The sequence below is a fragment of the Chiloscyllium punctatum genome, chromosome 41, assembly GCF_047496795.1.
Source record: "Chiloscyllium punctatum isolate Juve2018m chromosome 41, sChiPun1.3, whole genome shotgun sequence".
Taxonomy (NCBI): Eukaryota; Metazoa; Chordata; class Chondrichthyes; order Orectolobiformes; family Hemiscylliidae; genus Chiloscyllium; species Chiloscyllium punctatum.
Window position 1 is genome coordinate 14,950,361 of NC_092779.1, and position 14,645 is coordinate 14,965,005.

The following is a 14,645-nucleotide window of genomic DNA, read 5'->3' on the forward strand; positions in this document are numbered from 1 at the left end:
GAGCTACGGACTTGCACAACCAGTTCAAAGGGGACAGCTCCCGGTTCCTTGCGACGGCATAGTCCAGGATTTAGTGCTTAATGCAGCAGACCAACGTCACAAATAAAGCTATTAATTAAAGTGGCCACCGTCTTCCATGAAGGATCCCTTGGCAGCACGCGGTCATGGGAATTAAAACAGAACGCAATGGAAAAAGGGGAGAAAGGGGCAATATTTGTCTCCTCCTGACTTCGCCAATATGGTACAGGTGGTCTGCAGACAAAGTCAGAAAGTTTTGGCAGAGTGACCCCTGAACTCAACAGGATATGATCCAGCATCTCGCACTCCTGCAGCTCATTTGTCAAGGAAATCCTGCACAGCCATCCAAAAATAAGCCACCGAAGGTTTCGAAAACACATACACACACACACACACACACACACAAATCCTTCCACGCTCGCAACACCTGATTGGTTTCATTACACATTCAGGCCACAATTTCAGGCAGAACAACTACTTTAAAATTTAGTGCAGATATTTATTCAGCAAGTGCTCACGGACATTTGTGAATCACAGAACCATTTCTGGTCTTTATTAGGGAAATGGAGTAGGGGGAGTTTGAGGAAAGGGAAGGGACATTAAAATAGTGCCACTGATTAGACGATGGCGGCTAGATATAGCACTTGGGGAAAATGGGATCAAAGGTTATGGGGAGAAAGCAGGATTAGGCTCACAGGTCTGTCTACATACTGTACCTGGGGCAACACAAGTTGCTCAGGCAACTACAGATACAGCCAACCCTTCTCCAGAAGAGCACTTTGCAAGTAACAGGCATAAATGGCTTCGCATTCACTGACATTCCTGTCAGAGCTGACAGCAGGTACCTGAGCAGTAATGGTATTAAGTCCTAACTCTTGTACGTGTTCCCCCTCCCCAACAATGACACTGCAAGGCCCCATGAACCAACTGCACAAGGGGCTGGCCAGAACACTATCACCTCAAAAACCGAAGAACAGCGCTTCAAAATAAGGGAGTCAGGTTACAGATTTTTTTTGCGTGTGGATTTCTGATGGGCAGGAAATCTGCAGTTCCTCTGCCTCATCAGTTGCTTCACTGAGCTTTAGGGGAAGTTGAGGGCCATCTGGTTTAGGATGTTGATGCAGTGGTCGGCATTGTTTGTCAGTTTATTTAAGGAATTTGGTGCCAATCTACAATATGAACGTTTTCACTAGAGTCAATAAAAAAGGGGGTTTTAGTCTTCAGATTTTAACCAATCCCACCATTGCCATCTGCAGTACCCAATTTGACTCTGGCATGATGTAAGAGCAATGGGAAGGCTCAGATCTCACCACCCGCACTGACTCACCAAGGCTTCTTGGACAACACCTTCGACCATCTAGAAAGACAAGGGCAGCAGAATACGTGGGAACACCATCCCCTCCAAACTAGACTGATACAGGGATGATGTTCCTGACGATGGGTGTGTCCAGACCCAGGGGTCACAGGCTGAGGATTCAGGGAGGACCACTGAGGACAAAGATGAGGAGACATTCCTTCACCCAAAGAGTGGTGAGTCTGTGGAATTCATTACCACAGGAAGTACAATGGTTGATGTCAAAACATTGAATGCATTCTAGAGGCGGCTAATTATAGCATTTGGGGTGAATGGGATCAAAGATTATGGAGATAAAGCAAAATTAGGCTTTTGAGTTGGACGATCAGCCATGATCGTGATGAATGGTGGAGCAGGCTCGAAGGGCCGAATGGCCTTCTCCTGCTGTTCCTATCTTCTATGTTTCTATCCTGACTTGGAAATATATCATCATTCCTTCAGGGTCAAAATTCTGGAACTCCCTCCCCACCTGCACTGTGGGTGTCCCTATAACACCACACGCTTCAAGAAGACAGTTAGCAGGCGCCAATAGGGATGGGCAATAAATGGTGACCCAGCCAACGATGCCCACATCCCAACAGTGAGTAATGCAAATTGGTGCTGCTGAGGTTTCACTCATGGCTGTTGTGTAATAAAGCTCCACAAGGATTTTCTGGATCCAATCCCAAATGGAGAACATCTTGGCGATTGAAGGAAGGACAGATCCAACAGTGGAGGGTGTGTCTTGTTACTCTAACTCACTCCATTTGGCACAAGGCAATCAGGAGCTGGGGGTGGGGGCAGAAGAAAAATTTTAAAGGCAAGAACTTTTTTAGTTTGGGTGCCAACATACTTTCTCAGGCAAACAGCCCAAACAGTTCAGTTTGTCAGTCAGAGATCTGTAGCTGCACAATAGATTAATGATACAAATAGTCTAACCAGTTAAACACCTCAGAAGTCATCTATAATGCAATAAAGTGTATTTATGTAGGTGTATTAACATAGTGAAACAGTGTGAACTGATTCATAGGAGGGTTATCAAACTTAGAACATTTCTTTGATGTTGGTGTGTACCAAGATGATTTCCTTCCTCAGGTTTTATCCCCCTCACTGGATGTTTTTAAACCCCTCTGGATCTCTGTAAGCTCCCCCTGCTGTTGTTGGGATCTCTGCGTTCCGCCAATTCTCACCTTGGCTTGCCAGTTTTCTACTGCTCCACTCTACTGCACGCCTTCAGCTGCCAAGGTACCCAACCCCTGGTGTGTGACCTTCTCTCCACACGTCCTTCTTTGATTGAACAGGATCGTTAACAGAACCTCGACTCTCTCAACATGAGGAGCAGAAGGCCGCTCTGCCTGTCCTTCTCATCCGCCATTCAATAAGACCACCGCTGACCTCCACCATAGCCTCAACTCCCAATTTCTTGCCTACTCCTCAACATCCTTTGATTTCCTCGACTTGCTTGCTCCCCAGTCCATGCCTGGTCACACAATAAGTGCAAACCCGAAGAGTGCAAATCAAACCAACATTGGGGTTACAATCACCTTCTGTAAAATGAACACTGACTTGAGCCTTAATTAAAGGCAAGACCAAGACTGTCCACCATTTCTGCCCCTTCCTTTGGTGGAGGAGCACTGGAAGATAACACTGTGGTTTTTCCTCCATGGACAGAGCAAGGCAGGAGGGGAGAATGTACATGATATGGAGCAGGGGGCAAATCCATTCTCTAACCTGGGCAATACTTGTCCAATCTCTAACCACAGTGGCTCAGTGGTTAGCACTGATGCCTCACAGCACCAGGGACCCGGGTTCAACTTCACCCTTGGGTGACTGTCTGGATGCAGTTTGCACGTTCTCCCCGTGTCTACATGGGTTTCCTCCGGGTGCTCCGGTTTCCTCCCACAATCCAAAAGATGTGCAGGTCAGGTGGATTGGCTATGGGAAGTTACCCATTGAGTCCAGGAAAGCGTGGATTAGCTACAGGGTTATTGGGACTGTACAGGGGTTGGGCCTGGATGGGATGCTCTTTGGAGGGTCAGTGTGGGTTCGATGGGCTGAATGGCCTGCTTCTACACTTCAGGGAATTCTATGATTCTATTCATTCTGTGATATCAACCAGACATCTAGATGGGGCTCCAGTGGCACCTACTACCTTGGCCTGAGGAGGGGGAAAAGTGAAATCTCGACCCACCAGACACTCAAGAACCAGACGCCTGACAGAGACCAGGCGAGGTAACTTCCCTTCTAAATTTATGATGTGGCACAAGAGGTGTAAAGAGGGCATCCATGGCCCAGACAGAAAGTCCACAGTCTCCACCTTCCGCTGACTGGGATTGACTTCTGGAGGCACTCTGTGCCAGGGATGATTGGATGGGTTGGCACATGCCCACCTATTAAGCACTGTTAAATGATGAGGAGAGCTAAATTCACTCTATCGCCAAGGGATCTGATGGATAGGAAGGAGGGGTGGCACACAATGTATATCGTTCGATCAAAGACTATGCAAATACATAGGGTGAAAATGAGGACTGCAGATGCTAGAGATTAGAGTCAAGAGTGTGGTGTGAGGAAGGGCTTCATCATTCCTGACGAAGGGCTTTTGCCCGAAACGTTGATTTTCCTGCTCCTCGGATGCTATGCTTTTCCAGCACCACACTCTTGACTGATGCAAATCCATGCGCACAGTTAAAACACCCACGTCCTCAAGACATCACAAAGCAGCAAGAATGAGACGGCAAATCTGCACCCTTAAATCAGAGAGGGAAGAACATGCTGCAATTGCAACATATCTGCAGCAGACATACAAGTTGGTCCTTACAGTCCAATCTAGCCTCCTCCTATCCCTCTCCATCTAACTCCTTCAATGCAGACCTGTACATCTTTGCAATGATCCTTTGGCTGAACTAGATTCTGCAGTGAGGAGACTTCCACACTTTATCCAGTCTGGCCTACATGTGACTCCAGATCTAAAGCAATGTCTCCCAAATGCTCTCCGGCCTGGTCAGCGATACCTGCATCCTGAGAACAAAGGTCTCTTTATTAATTCTACCTGCTACTGCAGCTGAGTCTGAAATAGTGTCTGCAGAGGATTCCATTGGACTGCTTTGCATTGCCAGTTCATCACCACTACACCACCAACTTGCCTTCTCCAGGACTAATTTACAAACACGGTCCCATTTGGGGGGTGGGGGGGGGGGGGGGGGGAGGGCTGAGTTTAAAGACCTGACAAATTAAGATTTCCGGTACTTACAAGCAGCTGCGTTCCATAGTCCTGCATCTGTTTCAGCCAATGGGCTCCAGAATGGAACCAATTCAACAGCCTACGGACTGCCTGTACTACAATTATGGTCAGGGTCACTCGGTGAAGGAAGATTTCTCAGCTAGTTTGTAAATTTATTCCTAACGTCAGCTGCAAACATATTCAGCAAGTGCTGCTTGTGAATGTTTTGCTGGGGGGAGAGGGATTTACAGTATAGGCTGAGCCATGGAACCTGTCCATTACAGACGAGTTAACAGCTTGTGTTCTTCGAGGGAGTCACCCCTTTTCAAAAAAAGAACATAAGAACTTCTACCATTGTGATTCAATTGCATCAGAGAGGTTTGGAACGTCTCGTTAGGAGATGGTCTTAAGTTCAGAAGGAAACAGCCAGTGCGTCAGAGGGCGGTCTTATTAAGGTGCTTCATGGTAAAGAGGCTTGAAAAGGCAGATTGACACGGGGCTTATCAGCTTAGAGATGTGACAAAGATGTACCAGTTAACTGTCAGACAGACTCTGATAATTAGCACTGATCAAGCCAGCTCTGAAGAAACTGTGATGGTTCACTCAGTGGGAGGTGGAGCTTTGAAGGATAACAGTCTGCATGTTTGCTCCTCCATTTTGACAATTTTATTATCCATTACACATTCTTTTCCCTGGTCTTACAGTCTAACTCACAGTTCTAGAACAGCAGTCACATGTGCCCTGCAGATTACTCTAGAACCAGTGACAGGATCAGGAATACAACGATGGGCACGTGTGTGTGCGTGTCTGTGTGTGTGTTTCTGTGTGTGTGTCTGTGTGTGGTGTGTGTCTGTGTCTGTGTGCGTCTGTGTGGCTTGTGTGTGTGGTGTGTGTGTCTGTGTCTGTGTGTGTGTGTGTGTTTGAGTGTGTGTGTGTGTGGTGTGTGTGTCTGTGTCTGTGTGTGTGTGTGTGTGTGTGTGTGTGTTTGAGTGTGTGTGTGTGGTGTGTGTGTGTGGTGTGTGTGTGGTGTGTGTGTTTCTGTCTCTGTCTAAAGGGACTAGGCCAAAACCAACAGTCAACTTTCAATTACCCCATTGTCTGGGTTTGAAGGGACCTGTATTCACACAGTCTGTTGAGCATCTACACGTTACAGAGAGTCATAGAGATGTACAGCACAAAAACAGACCCTTTGGTCCAACTCGTCCATTATTCCTGATCACTGCTGCAGCTCCCACGGTGAGGGGGGGCATAGTTGCTGTTGTACCTCAGTCAGAACTTGGCAGCAGAACTCGGGAGTCCAAATTTGCAGCACGTGCCATCCCCACTCCCACCAAACATCGCTCCCCTGCCCCCCCCCCACCCCACACACACACACACACACCTTACCTGGGGTCCTGACCCCTGACCTTTAGGGAGCCCTGGCTCACACGGTTGCCGATTCACTTCGTACCCTGCTGTGGGTTCACACCTCACGCCAGGAAGCGAGCCCCATCATGCCCATAGCTCCCTGATTGAATCGGTTAACAGCCCCAGTCAGGGAACTCCTATTCTGACTGACCCTGTTCCAACATGACAAGTGAACCATTGTAGGAATGGTTGTGTGCATCTAGGCTTCCCTTAATCAAACGTAGGGCACGATCTTGTGATACAGAGGGTAATGTCCCCGGCTCTGAGCCAGAAGTACTGCATTCAAAACCCTACTCCATGGCTTAGTGACCAGGGTCAGATCGTGGCAAAACAAGTGTACCACCCTCAGATCTTTCCACCTACACCTACAGCAAGTGGTGAGGGTGGGAGAGATCCCTCAGCCATCCACACAGGAAGGAACATTGAACCTCCACCATCACTATCCAAGCTACAACATATCTGTAAAGAGTAGATATTGCCACAGCAACTCGAGTCAAATATAACACAGTACTGCCACTGAACCACGGTATTCAAAGTTACCCATGATTTGTGAAGCCTTCTGGTCAGATCTATCAGTAAGGTTTTGTTTTAAACAAAGCAGGCCACCGGATCACGTACAACGCGTTAATTCAAAGCTATATCTCTGAATTGGTGAGATCAACACACCACTTCAGTCAGTTTGCGAAGAAGCACAGTGATTAAGTAAAAACAGATGACAGGGTGAAGAGAAACGGGCAGGGCAGTGGAATGAATTGGGCAGCTCCGCCCCAATAAAACCCAACGCAGAAGATAAGGCCTCGAAAGCCAAGGTGGCCATTTTGAAGGGAGTTCACAGGCAGAAGAAAATTAGGATGACACCTACCTCAGGACACTCAGACCAAGCTGGAAACCAGAGTATCCCAGAGACAGAGCTCCCAGTAGGAACAATTGGACTGTTGTGCTATCATTAATTTCCCTCTGAGCACTGTGTCCTCTGTGAAGAAAACTCAGGACAAGAATACTCTGGTTTTCATTGTTGACATCAAGGCCAACAAACAGCAGGCTCTCAAGAAATTATATGTAGCTAAAGTCAACACTCTTATCAGGATTCTGAGGAAGGGTCACTCGATCCGAAATGTTAACTCTTGATTTCTCCCCACAGATGCTGCCAGACCTGCTGAGCTTTTCTAGCAATTTCTGGTTTTGTCTCTTGCCAGGTTCAATGGAGCAAAGAAAGCATATATCTAACTGGGCTCCGGCTATAAACCACTGGATGTTACTAATAAGATTGACACCATCTTAAACAGGCTTCAAAGAGAACTGCGTAAATGTGTCAATACAAGTCTTTGAAATGAGAAACACCATAGAAAAGAAGGGGCTGAATGGCCTCTTTTCCCCTAATGACATCTCCTCCTGATTCAGTACCTCACTCTTTTAAAGCTGGGTCTGTGAAACGATGGCTGAAGCCACTGCAGATTTGAGGAACACAGTCAAACATCACTGAGAATTCCCCTCCATTTTTATAATGTAATGTTCTTCCTCTTTGTGCTAAGCCTGAACCTATCCAACCACCATTGCTTCTCCCTGTGGGCACGCTTCCTCCTTTAGCAGCACAACAGGAGTCCCTCGCATACAAAAACATACAGGGGATGGGAGGGTTAAAAAGTATTCCCTCAATCAAAGAATTTCAGATTTAGTGCAAAGAGTTAACAATAAACTCTCCAATACAGTTTTCAAATCTTACTCAGTGGACAGTAAAACACTGAAGTATTTATATCAATGACTATGTATAATTCTTCAACCATTCCACCTGCCATCCATCCATTAAAATAACCATCCGTGACAAAAGGGGTCAGGTATTAATATTTACCATTTAAAATAAAGTTGCACCAGGAGTGTGGAATTGACTTCAATGAGAACGTGAGGAAAGAAATATTTTCTCCCCAAACTGAGTGCCTCAGCAATTATTCGCTGTCATTCGCCTGAAGCTCACGTAACACACACAGAGCAGCTTTAACCAAAAAGGAGAAGGCGAAAGGAAGGCTCTGATGCACTTCCCCCATTTGCAAACCTCAATGTCCTAAAGCAGCCAGCGTGATGACAAAAAGGATGAAGGGCTGGCGTTTTAAGAGCACTTTAAATACAATTAAAATGGCAAAGAAAATCAACTACAGACCACTTAAAAGATTGCTGGAGCAAAGCCATCAACTTCTTTCGAGGGGTGCGAGGAGGAGCTGGGGCGACTTGGTCCTCAGGTCAATTTGTCAAAGGAAACACTGGCTCTGCACTCACTACTGGGTGATCACAAGAGTAAACTTTGTTTGTTTTCTTATAATCATTTGCACTGCTTTCTTTCCCCCTTTTCTCTTGAACATTTTTGTTCTCTTCAAAATGTGTTTCATAGAAATATAGGAGCAGGGGGAGGCCCTTCAGCCCTTCGAGCCTGCTCCACCATTCAATGATGGCTGATCATCCAACTCACTTTCTCCTCCTGTAATCCTTGATGCCTTTATCCCCAAGAACTATATCCATGACCTCCTTGAAAACATTCAATGTTTTGGCTTCAACTGCTTTCTTTGACAGTGTATTCCACAGGGTCCCCACTGTCTCGGTGAAGAAATTTTTCCCTAACCCAACTTTTCTGGGGAAGCCATTTCTCCTTATCACTGTCCTAAATGGGCCAGCCCGTATCCTTAAACTGTGTCCCCGGTCTTCCCTATTCCTGAAGGATTGCCAAGTGTGATCAAACGTGTTCCTGGAGGCTACAAACACTGTCCCCTCACTTCAGCCACTATTAGTCCATCAGCGCCACATTCTTGATGCACTGCCACCCGATGCACCAATCAGAAAGCAAACAGACTCACTGACCAACTGGATGGGCTCAGCCAAACAGCCTTGCATTGCCTAGCCTTTGTAAACATTTCTACATTTGGTAAAGTACAAATTATAGAAAAACACCACAACCCAGGAACGAGAAACAAAGAAGTCAGGAAGAAGGGTCACCGAACTCAAAACATTAACTCTTGTTTTCTCTTCACGGGTACTTCCGGATCTGCCTTGGCTCAGATTTCCAGCATCCGCAGTGATGTGCCTTTTTCCAGGAATGAGAAACTTCAGCGATGAGGGCAGACTGAAAAGGTTGGAGCTGCTCTCATTGGAGGAGGAGGCGGCTGACAGGCGATTTGATTGAGGGTTTCAAAACCATGAACGGGCTGAAAAGAGTGGACAGGGAGAGGTTTTACCTGCTCGTAAAGAGTGAGAGGGCACAGGTTGAAAAGTGACGTGGAAATAAAGCAGAAGTGATTCGAGAACAAATCTTTTTCACACACGAGTAGTCAGTGTTTGGAATGCACTGCCTGGAAATACAGAATAGTATTTCAGTGTGGAAACAGGCCCTTTGGCCAAACAAGTCAACATCTAGCCCCTGAAGATTATCCGACCCAAACCCAATCCCCATTATTCTATATTTACCCCAATTAATGCACATTAACCTACACATCCCTGAACGCTACGGGCAATTTAGCATAGTCAATTCACATAACCTGCGCATCTTTAGACTGTGGGAGGAAACCGGAGCACCCAGAAGAAACAATGGCGTATAGATATAAATTTCAGAAGGTATCACAGAATACCTACAATGCAGGATTAGGCCATTTGGCCCACACCGAACCTCCTAAGAGAATCCCACCCACCTTTCCACCGTCATCCGTGTGTCCCATGGCTAATCTATCTATCCTATACGTCCCTGAACACTATGGGCAATTTAGCATGACCAATTCACCTAACCTGCACAGCTTTGGACTGTGGGAGGAAACCAGAGCACCCAGACGTAACCCACGCAGACACAGGGAGAACGTACAAAATCCACACAGACAGTCGCTCAAGGCTGGAATCGAACCCGGGTCCCCGGTGCTGTGAGGTAGCAGTGCATGGTGAGGCAGGTTCAATTGAAACATTCACGAGGTGATGGGCTGATTACTCTGAGACCATGGGTGTGCAGGGATATGGGAGAAAGGCAGGAGACTGGCACCAGGTAACAGTGTAACCCAGAATCCCATGCCACAGCTCTTGTGAAGGGAGTTCAAATCTGACCATGGCAAACAGTGAACTTTGAATCAAATGAATCAATAAATAAAAGATATAAAGCTTATCTCAATAATGGTGTCTAGGACAGCTGCCAGTGATTATTGCAGCAACCCATCTGGTTCACTGAAGCCCTTCAGAGAAAGAAATCTTATCGGACTCACCCATGTGTGTCTCCAGAAATACAGTGAAGCCTGTCCTTCAGTTCTGGCCAATGTTTGTCACTCAAACAAACATCATCACACAAAAAATATCTGGTTTGGAAGGCCACTGCCCTGTACATACTGGCTGTTGCCTTTCCCACTCTGTAAAAATACTTCAGTGGCTGCAAGCATCTTGGGATATCCTCAAGCTCTCAGAGATACTATATAAATGCAAGTCTTCCTTCTGGTATCTAAAACATTTTACTGTATAGCGTTTCGAGTATTACATATATCAACCTCAATTTTCAACTTTTCCTGGTTTGTTGGATTTCTAAGGACCTTTTCTCGCTTTCCTGAGGGTGTTGTCTTAATACCACTGGATACGGATTGGGAATTTTATGTGGGATTCTCACCAGCATTTGGAATGAGCCCAACTGACTCTGTCAGTTTAATACGATCCCACCTCCTGCAGGAGAAGATCTCTGTCCATCACCTTAAACAATCCACGAGCCATTTGAGAACCTGTGTGTGGAACCCAATCTCAACTGCTCCATCTCAGGGGGGCCGTGCCTTCAGCAACCCAGGCCCAAAGATCTGGAAATCCCTCCCTAAACCTCAATCTCCTCCTTCAAGATGCTCCTCAAAAGGCACTTCCTGTCACTCGCCTATCTCCTCCTGAGGTTTGGTATCAAATGTTGCTCCATGACGTGCCAGTGAAGAACTCAGCTTGAAGTGCTCTGTGCTATGTCGTAGGCGCTATACAAATGCAATTGTTGTTGAGGGAGGGATCTGAACCGCAGGTCACTGCCAACCTAGTACAGAGGTGGCAGTACCAACTCCTCGTAACATCCCCGTGGGGGTTATGCCCTTGGCTACTTTATTTATTTTAAGAGAAAACGTCGCACATTCACAATCGTACTATCACAGCCACACGCCCATGTTCCCCTGCTCCCCTTCACTGAACATTTGAAGGTACTTGTAAAAGGCCTCAGTGAAAACTTGCTCCCTGGCCTCGCTTTGATACCTTTCACAAGTCAAACGCTTACTACTTTTAAACTCCCCTCTCTTTCCTGACTCCCCAGCCTTCGATCTGAAATGGAATGATCCCACAGCACCTTAAAGCCCTCAGACCAAGCCAGCCACGTAGATTCTGATTGGTGTGGAGGGGTGTTGCCATGGGGAAGCAGAAGAGCTGTGCTGCCTCCAGGACCCCTTTTGCTTTTGAAAGGAAGTGCAGTAGGCACGGACAAATTTCCTTTCTGCCTCCCAACACAGAGCAGCTCTGTGTTCATTGACTCATGTGGCTTTGAACTGCCTGGCCTGACAATGAAGACTGACAGTTAACTGTTCTAGCTGTGCATCCAGGTCAATGGAGGCCTAGCCAATCAGCTGCCTCCTCTCGTGTTCAAAAACAAAATGGAGTCACTCTTTTTTTTTAAACACATAAAAAGTAAAGAGCTCTGTATCTTGCCTCCTTGTTGTGGAAAGCGCAAGATGTGAGGCCTCAAATTCTTGCCTCCTTTTAGCAATATGCCAACCCTGTGCTGCTGAGGTGACCTACTGCAATGGGAACCACAAGCAATAAAAGAAGAAATTAAGCGAGGCTTCTCTTGGGCCTTTGCTAAGAACAAGACGGTCAACTCTCAGTTTATGTACCACAAGGGAGAGAAGTCAGGGAAAAAAACTCCTCCGAGCTAGTGAGAAATCAAAGAGAACAGCTGTAATGAGCATCAGTCAGCTCTGGGAACTATTTTTGTTGGGCAATTTTTTTTTAAGGGAAAAAAAACCCTATTCCTTGCAGTTCAAAGCTGCTCAGAGGAGAGGCATGTCGAGAGAGGAATGTTGCTGAGCTGCTTTGGGTGTTGTTTAACACAGACAGTGAGACACGTGTTCAAAAATGGGTCAAAACCCTCATCCTCGCTGTCTCTGATTTCTGAAGTTGGGGGAAGGTGGGGGGGGGGGGGGGGGAGCGCAGTGTGCAGTGGGGCTCTCTTTGCCAAAAAGAGAAAGGCCATGGATCGGGCTTGTTGTTTGTGGGGAGAAACTGAACATCCTCTGAGGAAGGACAGACTCGCGTAGGCGCCCGGGAAGAAAGCAGTGAGGCTGCAGTAAGACAAAATACCCTCAGGAACAGCACAGGCCCTCCCAACCTGGCCTAACATGTTTGTTTGGTCTTATCTGCCTTTCACAAAGCGCTGATCTGCAGCAGTCCCATCTCATCCACCTCCCGTATGTAACACAATTGTTCTCCTCCGTTTGCAGGCTTCAGGTTGGGGGGGGCACAGTGGGGTGACGTTATGACAAAACCACCTGTGCAGCCGATCGCTCAAACATCTGACTCCGGCCTGTGCGAGCTATTTTTGTGTTTGTTGTGACTTTCAGAGACGCCACTCACTTCACATCTCACAGCAACGAGGAGGCACAGTGGCAAAAGAGGCTCTATAACCACCCAGACTGAACAAAGCCAACGTCAAGGGATATACGCATCTACCCCCAGGGCCGGGGGGTTCAGAATGTTCTCAGGGGGGGCAAGTGGAATGTTCTGGGGGGGGGGGGGGAGAAGGAATGTCCTGGGGGGATTGGAATATTCTAGAGGGGGGGTGAGAATGTTCTGGGGGTGGGGAGGGTAAAATGTTCAGTGGGGAGAGGGGGGGGGGGGAGGAATGTTCTGGAGAGGGTGAGCGGAATGTTCTGAGCGGGGTGGGGAGGGCTGAATGTTCTGAAGGGGGCGAGAGCAGCAGGGAGAGAGGACGTAAATTAAATTGTCGCAACCCAACAACTTGTTTTCAAGCAGCCTCAACATCACTGCTTTAGAAAATGACGATGATGAGCAAAACGCAGGAGGATCAAAGCTCACATCCTCAACTAGGACTGCACTAGAACTAACCTTAGCTACTCCCCCTGCCTTACCCCTCCTCCCATTTCTACATCACCACAGTTTCTTAACCCTCGCTGGCTCTCTATCTCAGCTTCTCCATCTCAATGCCCCCACACCCTCAATTCCCCCTCCTCTTAATGCCACCACCCATTGCCCTCCCGGTAAGGCTGCACTTGGAGTATTGCGTACAGTGCAGGTCGCCCGCCGCATTATTGGAAGCTTTGGAAAGGGTGCAGAGGAGATTTACCAGGATGTTGCCTGGAATGGAGGGAAGGTCTTACGAGGAAAGGCTGAGGGATTTGAGGCTGTTTTCGTTAGAGAGAAGAAGGTTGAGAGGTGACTTAATTGAGACATAGAAGATAATCAGAGGGTTAGATAGGGTGGACTATGAGAGCCTTTTTCCTCGGATGGTGATGGCTAGCAAAGAAGGGGCATAGCTTTAAATTGAGGGGCGATAGATATAGGACAGATGTCAGAGGTACATTCTTTACTCAGAGAGTAGTAAGGGTGTGGAACGCCCTTTCTGCAACAGTAATAGATTCGCCAACTTTACAGGCATTTAAATGGTCATTGGATAGGCATATGGATGATAATGGAATAGTGTAGATTAGAGGGGCTTCAGATTGGTTTCACAGGGTGGTGCAACATCGAAGGCCGAAGGGCCTGTACTGTGCTGTAATGTTCTATGTTCAATGTTGCATACCCCCTCCCTCTGACTTGACCCTTGTTGTTTCCGCACTCCACCCCCTGACCCTCCTCCCTCTCTTTGCCCTCTCCCTCTGCTTTGTGCAGGGTTTCCCAGGGTTTCAGTAACCCTGCCTCACCAGCCCCTCCTCACGCCCCTCTGTGAACAACTGTATTCATTCAGAGGGTCTACAACTGAACTGACAAGGTACCGAGCCACTGGATCGTGCTCACTTGCGAAGACTGTCTCAGTTCTCAGGTGAATACACAACGTCACCACCACTCTGTTTGCAGACTCAACAGTTTAATTCAATGGCAACTGCAACTAATGTCACTACGGCCTTCCTTCCAGAAGCAAAGCCTTGCTTGGATAATAGATTCAGCGTGAGAGGGGAACATTTTAAAAGGTATCTAAGAGGCAACTTTATCACGCAGAGGGTGGTGTGTGTATGGAATGAGTTGCCAGAGGAAGTGGCGGAGCTGAAAATGTGTTGCTGGAAAAGCACAGCAGGTCAGGCAGCATCCAAAGAGCAGAAGAATCGACGTTTCGGGCATGAGTCTGAAGAAGGGGTCATGCCCGAAACCTCGATTTTTCTGCTCTTTGGATGCTGCCTGACCTGCTGCGCTTTTCCAGCAACACATTTTCAGCTCTGATCTCCAGCATCTGCAGTCCTCACTTTCTCCTACAGGAAGTGGCGGAGGCCGGTACAATGATAGCATTTAAAAGGCATCTGGATGTGTATATAAATAAGAAGGGTTTGGAGGGATATGGGTCAAGTGTTGACAAATGGGACTAGATTAGGTTGGGATATCTGGTTGGCATGGACGGGTTGGACCCAAGGGTCTGATTCCGTGCTGTACATCTCTATGACTCTACTGATAATGACACCTCCTTGAGCA

At 47.3% G+C, this 14,645-nt stretch overlaps 1 protein-coding gene across 5 annotated transcripts in view; it reads right to left on the reverse strand.

The window, feature by feature from the left end:
• rreb1a (ras responsive element binding protein 1a) overlaps positions 1–14,645 on the reverse strand; it is a 285,692-nt gene that overhangs the window by 135,550 nt on the left and 135,497 nt on the right. The window contains exon 1 of one of the 5 annotated variants that reach the window (XM_072560431.1): positions 8,966–9,139. The exons of 3 other annotated variants lie outside the window; for them this stretch is intronic. In XM_072560431.1, coding sequence (XP_072416532.1) covers position 8,966 — 1 coding nt within the window. In that variant the 5' untranslated portion in view covers positions 8,967–9,139. Of the gene's footprint in view, positions 1–4,601; positions 4,940–8,965; positions 9,140–14,645 lie in introns of those variants that run through there. One more of the 5 variants, XM_072560426.1, reaches the window with a different exon arrangement.